General features: G+C 41.0%; 1 protein-coding gene and 1 pseudogene across 1 annotated transcript in view; both read left to right on the forward strand.

Moving 5' to 3' along the window:
* farsb (phenylalanyl-tRNA synthetase subunit beta) overlaps positions 1 to 13,766 on the forward strand; it is a 30,250-nt gene extending 16,484 nt beyond the window's left edge. The window contains exons 6-17 of the mRNA XM_014409518.4: positions 2,270 to 2,420; positions 2,505 to 2,613; positions 2,809 to 2,879; positions 2,967 to 3,028; positions 3,391 to 3,442; positions 3,544 to 3,605; positions 4,918 to 5,125; positions 5,242 to 5,322; positions 5,468 to 5,560; positions 6,062 to 6,179; positions 6,445 to 6,597; positions 13,417 to 13,766. Of these exons, the coding sequence (XP_014265004.3) occupies positions 2,270 to 2,420; positions 2,505 to 2,613; positions 2,809 to 2,879; positions 2,967 to 3,028; positions 3,391 to 3,442; positions 3,544 to 3,605; positions 4,918 to 5,125; positions 5,242 to 5,322; positions 5,468 to 5,560; positions 6,062 to 6,179; positions 6,445 to 6,597; positions 13,417 to 13,568 (1,312 nt within the window). The 3' untranslated portion in view covers positions 13,569 to 13,766. The remainder of the gene's footprint in view (positions 1 to 2,269; positions 2,421 to 2,504; positions 2,614 to 2,808; positions 2,880 to 2,966; positions 3,029 to 3,390; positions 3,443 to 3,543; positions 3,606 to 4,917; positions 5,126 to 5,241; positions 5,323 to 5,467; positions 5,561 to 6,061; positions 6,180 to 6,444; positions 6,598 to 13,416) is intronic.
* Positions 13,767 to 13,918: 152 nt separating this feature from the next.
* On the forward strand, positions 13,919 to 14,892 carry LOC143422024 (elongation factor 1-beta pseudogene; annotated as a pseudogene).
* The last annotated feature ends 428 nt before the right edge of the window (positions 14,893 to 15,320 follow it).

The raw sequence follows: 15,320 nt of genomic DNA on the forward strand, positions 1-15,320 counted from the left end.
AGTCCAGTTTATTGTCAATGTGAACTCCAAGGTATTTATAGTCCTCCACAATGTCAACACTGACCCCCTGGATTGAAACAGGGGTCAAGTGTTTCCTGGTCTTCCTGAAGTCCAGGAAACACTTGACCCCTTCTAACCACTACTTCATGCTAGGGCCTTCATCTGGGTCGGGATTTTCTCCAGGACCCAGGTTAGATTGACTACTTTTTCTTTTCAAATATTTATCTATTGCTATTACGTGCTGCGTTGTCTCACTCACAGCATGACTATTATGTACTTTCTTCAACCCATTTAATTAGAGCAGAGTAGTTATACTGCCCTCTAGTGGAAGAGAATGTAATTGTTCTGCCTGTTACTCACTGATCGCTTGGAATACTAATCAGGTTGAACCAGATAATCTTCCACGGCACACCTGATCATTTCTCATGGCACACCTATGTGCCGTGGAAGATTATCACAGTGGTAGGGAAACACTGATCTAACTCATCCAGGCCTGGTTGTCTCGAACACGCCACATGGGCATCCACCCAACTGATTTTCAGCCTTTTTGTTGGAGATGAAAATAGAGGCTCCTTTGATGCCTAGGGTTTTTTTTTCTTTCTTTTTTCTTTTTAACATTTATTCCTAACCATGTGTTACACTTCACATCACATCAGCTTTTGATTGCAAATGAGAGCAAAGTCCTTTCACAATCAGAACATTTGAAAACATTGGTAGTATTAATAAATGTTACATAAATACCAATTCAGCTCAGGTATCAATTTAATACTAGTTTTTTAATATCCTATCTTGTCCTGGGCTGTGGAACTCTACTGTCTAGTAGTTATTGAAACAAAGGAAATTGTTGTCTCGGGGCCATTTGTTGTTGTTTAATACTAGAGATGGCACAATATCACTTTTTTATATCTGATACCAATATCATAAATTTGGATATCTGCCGATACCGATATGAATCCGATTGTGTATTTTATCATCAATAAAACTGTTTTTTTAAAAATATTTTGCTGCATTTTGTAGAAGTTCATACTCAAGTATTAAAAGCAAAACATTAAAGCTATTCTGTTATACCTGTATGCAAAAAATACACTGCACACAAAATATTTCATAGTTCAGCAACACTGATCAATCTAATAAACTTAAACCTACTCCATCCTCACTATTCCTCCCTATTTTAGAGAGTACTTAGGTTGTTTAATATTTCCCCTAACTAATAGGGTTGCCAACTCCCAGCAAAAAACATAGGGAACCACCGCCCACCCTCTGACTCATGATGCTTAATCGACGTAATCGACTTTAATTTAATGCACATGTAAAAAAATAAAATAAAAAATGCACAGAAATCAATTCTTTTTCTACAATAATTAAATAGATTCAACATCTTTCTTCAACAGAATTGCAGACTGCATAGATGGTACCTTCCTAAAGGAAAAGTACTATAACCTACTAACTATTAGACTTAATAGTTACTATATACAATAATGGACTTGCAGTTTACATCAGATGAAAACTTTGGTTGTAAGATTCAGATAATGATTTATTAAAAACTAGACATTTTAAATGAGAATAAGAAAGAAAAGTATTTCTTTGTGCCCCCCTGTCTCTGTTAATGCCTTACCTGGCCCCCCTAACAAATTTTTTGCTAGACTCGCCCCTGCACAGTTACCTGCACTCAGCTATGTAAAAAAGGATCCTGATGCAGAAAGTAATATTAAATAAATTCTAACAACAGCTTATCAAGCTTAAATGTGCTGCTGTTGTTTATCCACTCGTTTCCACTTTCTGGCCCAAAGTGGGCGATAAACCAACAAGAGAGACAGAAGGGCCAGTCAGCCGATCATTGATCAGTTTCGTGATTTCAAGTAGCAACAGGAGAGGGAAGAAGAGGCAGTCGCTCTATATATCGGTTGTTAAGCTTAACGTGAGAATGCTTTACAAACATTCAGAGATGAACTTACACACTTGCTTTACTTCTCTGGGATAGCTTTCTCAGAGATGAAATGCCGGTTTGGAAGCACATAGCGAGGCTCCAAATGCTCCACCAGACAGCCGACGGCTCTCGCACAACACAGCCACTCGATCATATGACGCATACTTCTCCGACATGCTAAGGTCATGAGCTGGGTTACACCATGTCGCAAGTTTTGTGAGATGCTTTTATGATATTTAATAGATTAATGGATTACATTTTTAATTTCTCTCCAATATCCGATCCAGTAATTTAGGTTTGTATCGGACCGATACGTAATATCGGATTGGTATGTTTGTGCAGAAAGAGGAGCCTGGTGGCGATTGGGACCCATGACCTGGACACCATCTCTGGTCCTTTCACGTACACAGCCAAACGTCCAGGAGACATCTCCTTCAAGCCCCTCAATCAGACCAAAGAGTACACGGCCACCCAGCTCATGAGCCTCTATAAGGTGAGCAGGTGAATGACTCATTGTGGGTCACACAGGCAGTTTGTAGTTTTGGCTAACTCACTGATGTTCTGCTGATTCCTACAGACCGATAGCCACTTGAGGCATTATCTTCACATTATTGAAGACAAACCTTTGTACCCCGTCATCTACGACAGCAACGGCGTTGTTCTGTCTATGCCTCCTATTATCAACGGTGAGCGCTGTGACCTCGCTCTGCTTTCATTTTCTTTTTTTTATTGGAAAATTTGTGTTAGATTAGATTACACAGTATACAATTAATATATTTAGTTCAGAAATGCTCAGGGTCTATAGTTAGAGAAGATTAAAATCGGAAAGTAGTAACGCTTCTTAAAATGTTTCCAGTAAAATGAAGTGCCGTTTGTTTCAGGGGACCATTCAAAAATCTCCCTGAAGACTAAAAATGTCTTCATTGAGTGCACAGCGACAGACCAGACCAAGGTACAGTTGAGAGAAGAAAACAATAAATCTGTCACTTATCACCACTGTCATGAGAAACTGACTTTAACTTGATCACGTTTCCTACAGGCGAAGACTGTGTTGGACATGATGGTGACCATGTTCAGCGAGTATTGTGCTCAGCCTTTCACGTATGTCACGTCTTCCTGAAATGCTGGCTTTGCTGTTTGCAGGCAGACAGTAAATGGGATGTCAGGTCACTTATGCTGGTTCAGGATGGAAGTGGACATGTTGTTGACTGTGTAGTATAGTGTTGTAGAGGTTTACATTAGCAGTGAGTCATATTTTCACTTTTTACCATGCTCTGCTGTGTGATGTGACAGCAGCTGTTTGCCAACAGCTGTCACAGTTTACTGGATATCATTTTAAAAGCCCGTCTACAAGCTGTACTTTATTTCACCGACTTCTTGTCTGTCTGTGTTGTTAAATTCAGCCTGGCTTTGACTTCATTGAATATTACAATTAGTGTGATGTTTTCTTCTTTCTCCCTCAGGGTAGAGGAGGCTGAAGTGGTGTACCCAGATGGCAAGACCTGCATATACCCAGTACTGTATCACCCACAGTTATCCGAAATGTGACACATGTGACACTAATTTCTTGGAATGGCTCTTAATTCTTGTCTCTTGATTTTTGGTTTACACTTTAGGAGCTGGCTTACAGGAAGGAGAAGCTGTCTGGTAAATTTATTAACCAGAAAGTTGGCATCAAGTAAGTCATTTATGTATAAGTGTAATTATCAGAGTTTGAGGTGCATATGAAACGCATGGATAAAATGCTTTTTAAAAAAAGGGGAAAAAAGCCTTTTTTAAAACTAATAATAAAGCTTCAAAATAAATATCACGTTTACATGTTTCAGATTAACAAAAATTTACATAAAACAATGATAATCTGAATTTACATTCAGTTCTCGACCTTTACGGCCAATATAGGCCGGTACAGATAAACAGAAAGAAACCCCTCTTTAAAATTCTTTCTGATTTCTTTTCACACTTGCATGTTTCATATTGTCAGATAAATCTTGATATTAAACAACGATAATCTGAGAAAATGTGAAACAGTTTTTAAAGTGATGATTTCCTTAAGTAAGAGAAAAAAAGCTTCCCAAACCTACCTTGTTGAATCACAAAAGTTTAGTTCAATTTCAGTAGTCACACCGAGGCCTGATTACTGCCAGATGTGTTGATGCAAACACTTTTTCACAGCACTGTATATTTTTAACTGATATATGGAGAGCAGTTACCTAAAACTGAACAATAGCTGCTGATTGGTCAGTTTTAGGTAACTCATCTTTGAGCAACTTTCCCAAGTTTAAATACTGTAATTTTTAGGTTTAATAGATTTAATAAAAATTAAAAATTGTCAGACATGTCACTCTGATCGCTAAAATGTTTAATACAGTGAGGCGGTGTTCCTGTAGCCCCTGTCCATTTAGTAAATATGTCTGGCGTACATTTATTACAATGGTTTAACTTGGCAGATTTACATATGTTCACATTAGCCAAGTACAGTGTGTTAGTCTGAGCTGTATGTTCAGTGTGTTTTGTTTTTTTTTACTCAGGATAAGTTTGATTTGAATTTTAAAGTAGTTTAATGCCTCAGAAGATGCTAAGATCAGTGTTTGAAGGAGACCGATTTGGAAAATTTTCATGACCGAAGCTCAAATGTAGCATCTCCCTTTCCTGGTATGATAAGTTGGTTAACCCTTGTGGGGCTGAGTTCAAAGATCTTATCAGTGATTTATCACATCGTACCAAATTTCAAACATATGTTTAACTATTGATGAACAGATTTGTTCCACTCTGTCAGACTATAAATCCATGTTGGGACCAGTGGGAACTGTCTGTAGCCACGTTTTTACTTTCCATTGACAAGTTTCAGATCAGTTTATTAGTATATGTTCTTAAAATGATACTCACACTCTGCATTTGAGTCTTGGTACTAAAGCATTTCATGCTTTGTGTCAGCGGACGTTCAGTAACATGAAAAGGCTCACTTTTTTTTTCTCCCCCTCTCCTGACAGTGAATCGACAGAGAAAATTGCTCACCTGCTGACCAGGATGTGCCTGCTCTCCCAGGCTACCGGCGCCGGTGATGAGATTGAGGTCGAGATCCCACCCACTCGCTCGGACATCATCCATGCCTGCGATATCATGGAGGACGCCGCCATTGCCTACGGTTTCAACAACATTACCCGCACCACCCCACGCACCTACACTGTAGCCAACCAGGTAGCTGCCTTTGCTTGTTTTCTATACATGGTGCATTACTGTAAGCAAATGCTGAGTTAATTAAACAATCAAGTGTGTCTAATCAAGCATGTGCATTCTTATGTATTTGTTCACAGTTCCCACTTAATAAACTGACAGAGCTGCTGAGGCAAGACCTGGCAGCCGCTGGATTTACAGAGGCCCTCAACTTTGCCCTGGTAAAAAAAAAATCATATAACTTTTGTCTTGGTTTGGGTTTTTTTTTTTTGTTTGTTCAGGGTGTTTTTTTTTTTTTTTTTTTTTTTTTTTTTTTGTCTCTCTTTAAAAAAAATCCTCAAATTTTTTCATCTTCTCTTTCTTTAGTGTTCTCAAGAAGATATTGCAGAAAAGCTTGGGAAGAAGATCTCGGAGATGAGGGCAGTTCATATCTCCAACCCCAAGACTGCTGAGTTCCAGGTAATATACAGTCAAACAAAGAGACAGAAATGAAATGAAGTGTTTTGGGCCTTTAAAAAAGACAAGAGAGAGTCACATTTTTATCCTCAAAGTAACTTAAAGAGTAGATTTTTTATTTTTTTTTAGCATTAATTGGTCTTTTTAGATTATTATGTGATTGGATATTTACACTGTACAGTAAACTGCAAACAACAGGCTGCAGTGAAATTCGTAAATGTTCAGCATGTCATCTGCAGGTGTTCATTTCACTGTCTGTGTAATGATCTGTAAAAATGTTTCAACTCCAAATAATGTTTATAGGTGCATTTTAAAATGTATCTCCTTAAGTTTAAAATGAAGAAGGTAAAGACTTTTAATGCTGGGATGATTTTGAGAAGTTGAGAACTAATCAGAAGCACAATGTTGTACTGTGATTGTTCCATAAGAGGGCGCCCTCTTCCTCCATAAGGAACTGCAGGCCTGTTTCCAGCTTGACCCGTTTTTTTTTTTTTTCCCCACCAGGTGGCGCGCACCACCTTGCTGCCAGGTCTGTTGAAAACCATAGCAGCCAACAGGAAGATGCCACTTCCCCTTAAACTGTTTGAGATATCAGACGTGGTGCTAAAGGATGAGACCAAAGGTAGGCGTCAACAAATCTGAAGTGATGGAGACAAATTTATTACATGTAGAGTTGTACAGTTTTGGAAAGATGAAAACTTTCTTAAACATTACAAATTAGATCAAGTCGAATCGTAGTTGAAGTTGATAGATTTAATTAAAGAAGGGTCAATGAATGTTTTAATAAATATACAGGATTAAAAAAAAACTAAAATGTGGCATACTGAATTGTGTGTATTAGCTTTATTGTAGAAACTGTTACTTATGTCTCTCATCCTTCCACCCAGATGTTGGGGCGAGAAACAGCCGACGTTTCTGTGCTGTTTACTACAACAAGAGTCCGGGTTTTGAGGTCATCCACGGCCTACTGGACCGAACCATGCAGCTGTTGGAGGTGAAGCCAGCCCGAGGAGAAGGCTACCACATCCAGACTGCAGATGGTAAGAAGCGTGGAGATGAAGGGGGGTGTGGGCCTATAGGAACGTATGTACTGCCTAGCTTTGTTGGTAAATAACTAAAGACTGGATTTGTAGAAGGCAGAGAAATCCCAGCCACAGATTTCAAACCACGTGATCTTTTGTTTCTGTACAAGCTGTTGAATGAATTAATCTACCTCGTGATGATAAAAGGCAGGTTTTGTTGACATTATGTAAATCCAGTCTTTGACTAGCAGCAACTGCATTGTTGTGTTTGCTATGAGAGCAGCATGTACATGCTTTATTGTGAGGGAACATTTATCATCGCAGTGAGCTACACAGTTCTGGTTCAACTCCACACTGGCTTGCATCATCAGTGGTGAGGGTAACTCCACAGGAAGGATATACAGGAGCTTGTGTATGTATACACAAGGTATAGGGGTGATGTAGTGATTGGCATGGATATGAAAATGGATTGATGGCTTTTTTTTTTTTTGAAGTTAGAGTTATGGATTGTGAATATTCGGTAGTTGCTTGGGCTGTTTAAATCAAAAAACACGTCAGGAGTTGCAATCATAGACGGATAACCACGGAGTAATAAATCAGAAGTTATGCTGTAACTTCAGCACATTGTAGGGTCTCTCTGTTTTTATCTTATGTTGTATGATGTTGCATTTTTGAGCACACCATCTGATTACTTGGAAGTCGTGGCCCAAAACTAACATTTAGATCTTTGAGTTATCATTGACAACATGGTTGCCACACATGTCGTCAGACAGGGTTAGGATCCTTTATTTTCCCCATTCTTCATGCTGTAGTGCCTGAGCAGGAAGAACAGGTCTTTGTGTGTGTAAAACTGACCACACACTTTTTTTTTCTCTTTTGCTAGCACACAGAATTGTCAAGTAGCCACCTTCGCTCAATAAAAAGTTAATGGAGAGCATGACCGGGTTTCCCCTCTGGTCTGGGTAGGACTGAACGTGGACAGTTGCTACAGTAGCTTATATTTTCAGTCTCTTCTGGAATAGACTGACCGGCTTCTATTTTCTTTTTCTTTTTTTAAAATGTATTTATTTTGGGACATAAAGAACTGGAGTGAAGGTCAACCCCCGCTTCCTTCCTCACCTCCAGATTGCTCACCAATTCCTGTAAGAAGAGGTTATGACTTATGTTTTATTGTTTGTTTTAGAAAGCTGCAGAGTGAGTTGCATCCAAAAATCTGAAAGATGTGTGGGAAGGATTTTAGAGCTTCCTCACTTAAACATTCTGCTACAGCTGAAAATATGAACAGTGACCGATAATCATCAGATATTTTTATGTTTAGAAATCCTATGTTATTTCAGCTCTGTTATTGATAGTAGACTATTTAGTGAGAAGGACTTGGCTAACATTGTGAAGAGCAGCACTACAGCACATTTAGCCAATGATAACAGTAAAATTTTAACAATGTGGTAATATTAAGGGTCAATTGCTGAATTAAGTCACCCTCACAATTAGTTTTCTCCAGATCCAAAGTCTTACAAGCCCAGTGGCCTGCTGTTTTTGTGCGAAACTACAACTGTTAAGTTGGCTAATGCATCTCATTAGCCTACTTTTACCTTGTGTGTTTAACTCTACATGTGTAATATGAGTTTAAGATATGTAAACGTAACCATCCACAATGATGAGGTAGTTGTTACAGGACAACAATGTAACGGCAAAATGACATCATGATCGACAGCCTTGCTTTTATACAGGAGTGGAACCAGTTGAGTCGAGTCCCCTATTGTCTGTATTATAGAAACACTGCAGATGGGTGGTGCTCCTCTGTAAACCTTTGCCAAACTGTCTGAGAGTAACTGTTTGCAATTGTTTGCAGACAGGTGGCCTTCCACCTGGCCTCCTGTGCAGTCACCCAGAGGTGGAGGTGTGTTGCATCAAATGTGAAAAAATCTAATGAAATCATCAGGCAAGGATTCAGTATCTCTCTCCTTGTGTGTGCAGAGATGGATCTAACACACCACAGCTTCACTTTTTAATCTGTGCCTCATAATTAATGGTATAGTGACTAAAACATTAAAACAACAACGATTCTTTGTTAAGGATATCACTTTTGAAGTTGACTGCATGTAAATCATTCTAATGCACACCATCCAGACCTGGCTCAAATCCACCAGGATGTTTAAGCTGCAGTGCTGCCAATGCATCTACACTTGATGCCAACATTTGACATGTTGGTGTCATCCAGTGTCTCTAACACCTGGAAAATACCAGATACCATTTTAGTGGGAACTCATAACGTGTCATCACTTAAATGACAGTTTTTGTGACACCCTTATTTTTAACACGTGTTATATTACATTCCTTGGTCTACCTGCAAGTCCAGCAATCACATCCCATCACCCTAATAAATCAGTCTAACCCTCTTTCTCTTACATTCATATACATATGGCATTGAACTGTTCCTGTCATCTCTTTGCTCAATAAAAATAAAAGGTGTCACATCAGCGTTGGTTTTTCGGGGTCATGGACCCAGAACACCACTTCACTTCACTCTAATGATGAAATGCATCTGAGCACATTTTCATAGGGATTCTTTCTTAAGTCACTGTGAATGAAATTAGTCATATTGCATCAGCACTTGAAGCCTGTTGAGAATTCTGCTGACCTTTTATTCTGAAAGGTTCTTTTAATCACAGAGAGCTTGAAAGCAGTAAACTGTACAGTGTGAATGCATTTTCTTCTTCACAGTCCGCTGATATTAACATGTGGTGACACGTGACCAGCTTTGTCAAATTTACTGTAAAGCTAAGTTTGAATGGCAGGTGTGACTCAGTTTCTGATGCAGTTGCTCTGTTCCTATGAGATTGTTAATCAGAAATGTTCGACTGCAGGCCAATCTGTATGCATCTGAGCTGCCCCAAGTTTCCCAGAGGGATTCTCATCCATTCATTTCAGTTTTAGATTCCTCGCCTCTTTCCATTTCCCCCACCCCCAGACCCATATTTTCCTACCTATTTACCTCTCCACCCACCACTTCCGCCCCACCTCTCCTTTGGGCTTTGCAAGGTCACGCTGTAGGATATCTGCCTGTACTGGCCCATTCAGACTGCAAATCAATGGGCTCAAGTATCGGTGGATGAGAGATGAGTGCAGAGAGAGGAGTGGGGAGGATTGAAGGCAGACATGGGAGAGGAACAATGGGGGGGAAACTACAGGGTACAGATAAAAACTTGGGGGTGGGGGGCAGACGAAAGAAGCTAGGTATGAGAGCGTGCATAGGCTGCAGTGTGGAGAGGAGCACAGGAGTCACGTCACCCACTGCAGTGCCGAGCAACGAGACAGACTGGCACATACAGCACCCACCCACGGGTGCTTAGACTGGCCATCTGACAGGCATAAAGTAACACACATACTTCAAACAGGAGCTGAAATTGACATCCTCACAGTTTGCTCTCATGCACAACATACTGGAACACACACTCCAACTCACTCTACCTTCTCCATTTGTTTTTTCCTCTAGTCTCTATGCACCATTAGCCCCACACATGTCAGCATGTCCTTAAACCCATTACAAGGTCGTGACCCAGTCTCATAGCCCACCTGATGCAGACACATGTCCTCAGGATGTGTCCATCAGCAGCTCTGCTGCTCCCTCAGCATCGCTCCCCAGGAATACATGTCAGTCGTGTTTCCACCACTCAGTGCAGAAAGGCGATGAAATGACGAGTCAGGGGAACAGAGGCAGAGCAGAAAACACTTAAATGACAGATGCCCACGTTTCACTTAACAACTGTGTCCAATGCGAGGTCTCGGCCCATTTGTTAGTATCATGTCTTCTATGTTTGTTCGCTTTTTCACCTAGAGCGATCAGTCTGTGTGTGTGTGCTTCACAGGATGAAGGCTCAGTTTAATGACACTAAAGGACTTATTTTCAATCTGTCCTTTGGTTATTGTTCCTGTTTATATGTGGTAATGACACCTCTTACAAAGGTCCTGAGATTTAGGTGACGTAACTCGGTGTTCCAACACAGAAACAAGTGATCAGGTCTGCTTTATATGAAGCAATACATTATACAAAATTACTTGGGCGAAAACGGTGAGCAGTACTAAAAATAACCAAGTAAGCTGTTGTAAATGTGCAACATTTTACAAACCAGGCTCTTCTGTCTATACATACACAGCCTAATATTTTTCCCTCTGTGCTGTAGAGATTTGTCATTGGCATGAGCAAAACACATTATGCATCTGCTATTGACATTAGTTTTAATGGTGATAACAAAACTGTAGACCATCCCCAGCTGTAACTAAGCAATCTCTTACCTAGATTGAATTCATTTTAAGGGTAGAACTATATCATATCTCAGGAATACACACTGTTTATCATAATTAGCAGAAATGACGGCTGAAGCTATAAAAGCAAGACCTGGAATAAGATTCGGTGGATTTTTAACTCATTCACAAGTTCTCCTAAAATGTGTAATTAAAAGCAGGGAAAAGCCTCAAAGAACATAAAAGTGATTACTGAAATTCATTTGATGAAAGTTATATTGGTACTAATTTCAGATGTGCACCTGCTCACACAGTGAGGCATTCATTGCAGTTTGCTGCTCATTAAATTGATTAAGAACTTCTCTCTAAATAAAATAATGGTGATAAATTGTCCAGTTGGACTTGTTGATGATGCGCCGATCTAACTGCAGCTTCCGCTGAAAGCTCCACTGCAAGTTGGAGGAGAGGGGGCGGAAAGTGGCGGGGCTCAAGTGTGGGGTTTTCATTGACTGATTGGTTATTTAAGATGTACCCGAGCTATTTATGTAGTTGCCATGGCATCCTGTTCACGGTGCAAGAAGATGACGTGTGAACTGACGCAAGCACATTCCACTAATTTAACAGGCACTGAAATAACTGCTCGACGTTTTCTGCTCTAGCAGCCCAACACGTGTTTGAAAGCTCATGCATTTCTGTCGTAAGCCTTCGTCCACAGCAGTGATGGAAGATCTAAGCGGTGGGCTCTGGAACCCATTAGCAAGGCAGCGTGGGAAGAAGCGGTGCACGATGGGAGAATGCCGTGTCTGTGTGAGAGTGTGTGGGGCTGTAGTCATAGCAACCCCTGTATCTTGTTATCTCCTGACAAGTCCGTCTTTCAATCAGTGGTTTTGTTTTTTTTTTAACAAAGTGAGCAAACGCCTCTCACACAAACAAAAGTGTTTTCATATTTGTGTCGATGGCGAATTTTTCTTCCCATCTGGAGCAAAGTGACCTTTTTTTTTTTTTTTTTTTTTTTTTTGGTGAGTCCAGATGCTGACACACTTTCCGCATCATGTCTGAGGGAGACTAAGCCAATTATGGTCAAATGGCCTCCAGTGGTGGTTGTTTCAGAGTAATGACCCATCACATTTTCACATAAATGGTGTTCCTTTCTGTGCTTTATCATTGATCAGTAATAAACGGTAAGAGTCAAGCTCATACTCAGTCCAGAGGGCTGTTTTCAGTTTTTGAAGTGTTTTTTTTTTTTTTCTTCTTCTCAAGGGGAAAAAAAAAGATGCACAGGAAGTAAAGCCTTTCGAGGTTTTGGCTTTATTCTTATCAGCTAACCAGTGATAATGAACGTGGGTGAACAAATTATGATCAAGGAACAAGAAAAGCTGCACAGTGTTGCCCACATGCTGCACTTGACTCATGATCATTGTAATGTAAAGCAGGAGAGACACAAAGCATGTCCAAGGAGCTGGCAAAACGCCTCATTTGGAGATGTTGCAACTATGGCACAAACAGGATCCAAGAAACACCTAAATCATCACAGTTGGGTGTTTAGATAGTAATACAGGTGGGGGGGGACAAACAAAAAAACAACTGCTTCACAGTAAGGTACGAAAAGCTTGTGGAGATGATAATTGTCCAACAAAAGAAGTTGCTCTCGCGGGAGCTCAAGAGTCTGGACTGTGGCAAGAGTATAAGTTGGTGCCAGGTGTAGGTGTTAGTAGCCAAGACCTGGGAGTCTAATTTAAGCTGTTTTATTTGTGAGCAGAATCCAATCAGGGCAGTGGACCTTCAAATCAGTTTTATTTATCTAACCCCACTTCAATCATTTTATATATTGTAATGTAACAAATGTTTCAAAAATACAAAGACGAGACAGAAGAAAGGAAAAAGTTTGACCATCTTTAAAAAATTTACCCAAGGGTAAAACCAGTGAGAGACTGGGACTAGGTGGATGGCCACACTGATGAGCTTTCTTTAGAAGCTGCTTGGTACCGCCCTTCACAACAGTCCCAGTTGTGGCCCCTTGGGTAGATTAGTTGGCCACCCCTGCCCTTTAGGATGTTTCAGTAATTGTAGCTGGTTCGTTGTCTTGGGCTAAAAGATCAGATGCTCCATATGCTTCATTTTTCCAAGTTTTTTTTTTTTTTGTCATTGGACACAATCCTGCTTCATTGCTGCCCCCGGCCTCACATTTTTAACCATTGTCACATCTTAAGAGACGAGGTAGCCATTCTGGCCTAAACTCTGACCATTATTCTTAAAGCTTCCTTATGTGGAAATTCTCCTGCTTTTTACTTTGGCAGCTATAATTCAGAATTACTGTGTCATGAATGTCATGAACATTCACACTGTATTATGAACAAAATTGGCCATTACTAAAGAACACGTGTATATTCATGATGGCAAAGAGGGCCATTGTCTGTATTGAACACGTGGTCTGACTGTTAGAATCAGTCCGTTGGTTTTTATTAGGAGAAAGCTAAGCTGCCTTTTTCTAAAAGAAAAAGATAACTGTTGCAATGTTTTCTTCTAAAATAGCTTTAACAAGAAGGAAGTGGGGCCAAACTGTTAACTTTATTAATTTTTTCCCCCTTTCAGATTCCACCTTTTTCCCCGGTCGCTGTGCTGATATCTTTGTCCGTGGAAAGAACGTCGGGCGTCTCGGAGTGCTTCATCCAGATGTCATCAATCGCTTCGAGCTGACAATGCCCTGCTCCGCCCTGGAGATGGACATCGAACCCTTCCTGTGATTTTACTTTCCTAAACCTAAAACCATATATAGCTGTTTGTTTGGTGTATGTTACGGGGGTGTGCTGCCGATGATTTTTTTTTTTTAGTTGGTTAATCAGGAGACAATACTGTGCGGAACTGTGTGGAAACATTGTTTTATATAAGAGTAACAGGGCTGTTTTTACTGAAGTCAGAATAATTAAAAATTAACAACACTCCACTGTGTTTGTAGCATGTGTTTGTGCGTCTGTGTGTGGGCTTGCGCATGCATGCCTGATCTTAATTTAGCCTATTTGTGCCTTGGGGTTAGTGCATGGTAATTAAACTGAGTGACTCATTACCTGTTGCTCTGTTGCCTTGGTTCTTCCAGTGGCCACACCGCTGAAACTCCCCTCACACGCGACGTTCCCATGAAAGAAGTCATCAAGCACAGGTTCCCCACACGAGATGAATCACAGCAGAGCGCCCACTCCCGCCTGACTTCCACAAAAACTGTGTTTGGTGACGTGAGCACACAAGTGGGCCTCGAAGCTCTCAGTGATTTTCTGGCTGACAAAAGCTACATCGAGGGCTTTGTGGCATCCCAAGCTGACATGATCGTGTTTGACGCCATCCCCTCTCCTCCCTCACCGACGCTCTGCCACCTCTGGCGCTGGTACAACCACATAAACTCTTTCCAGACAGACAGAGCTCGTCTTCCATCAGCCAAGAGTCGGTATGTCCTCCCAGCTACTCCCCTGGCCACGCCAAATGATGCCAGTGACGAGGAAGACATCGACCTTTTTGGGTCAGACGATGAGGCAGAGAGCGCAGAAGTGGCCAGAATCAAGGAGCAGCGTCTTGCCGAGTACGCCGCCAAGAAATCCAAGAAGCCAGCTCTCATTGCCAAGTCCTCCATCCTGCTTGACGTCAAGCCCTGGGACGACGAGACGGACATGTCCAAGCTGGAGGAGTGCGTCCGCAGCGTCAGTATGGACGGGCTGCTGTGGGGGCAGTCCAAACTGGTGCCAGTGGGTTACGGCATCAAGAAGCTCCAGATAGGATGTGTGGTGGAGGACGATAAAGTGGGCACTGATATGTTGGAGGAAGCCATCACCGCCTTCGAGGAATATGTTCAGTCTGTGGATGTGGCTGCTTTCAATAAGATCTGAATCACTGAGACAGAACAGTGCCATCTGAGATTTTGTGGACTTGGTGTAAGCTGGGCGATAAATGCAATGTTCAGTTAATATTCCAGCATCACTGTATTAAAGAGGCTAATGCTCAGGTGCTTCATTTCTTTATCCTTTGATACAAGTCCAAAAGGGTTTTGCCTTCAGACACAATTAAAGCCATTCAAACTTGTGACTTGAGTGCTCTGAATCTTTGTTTTTTCCACATGTCATCTGCACCTGTTTATACATTACTAACAAATAAAAGAAATTTGTGAAGCCAGTGGACTCCTGTAAGAAAACAAGTCATGCAGACATCAATCTGCACTGTACATGAAGTCTGACAGGTGCTCTCACATTCTTTTAAACTCTACTGTAGCAAAGGGAGCTTAACTGCTTCATTCCTGCACTAGACAAAGTAACCAGGCCAGCATGGTGTAACAGATTGCATGCTCTAACCTGCTGAGAGGACAAAGGTGGGTTCGGCTGAAATTAACTTGTCAGGATTCAGTTATACTGGATTTGGTATGAGCAAATCAGGTTTAAGGTGTGGTTCTCCCAATTGCAAAAGTAACAAGAAACTTGGACCTGTGTGCTCTGAAATGGAAACGACGTGTTCAG

Source organism: Maylandia zebra, linkage group LG14, assembly GCF_041146795.1.
Source record: "Maylandia zebra isolate NMK-2024a linkage group LG14, Mzebra_GT3a, whole genome shotgun sequence".
Lineage (NCBI taxonomy): Eukaryota > Metazoa > Chordata > Actinopteri > Cichliformes > Cichlidae > Maylandia > Maylandia zebra.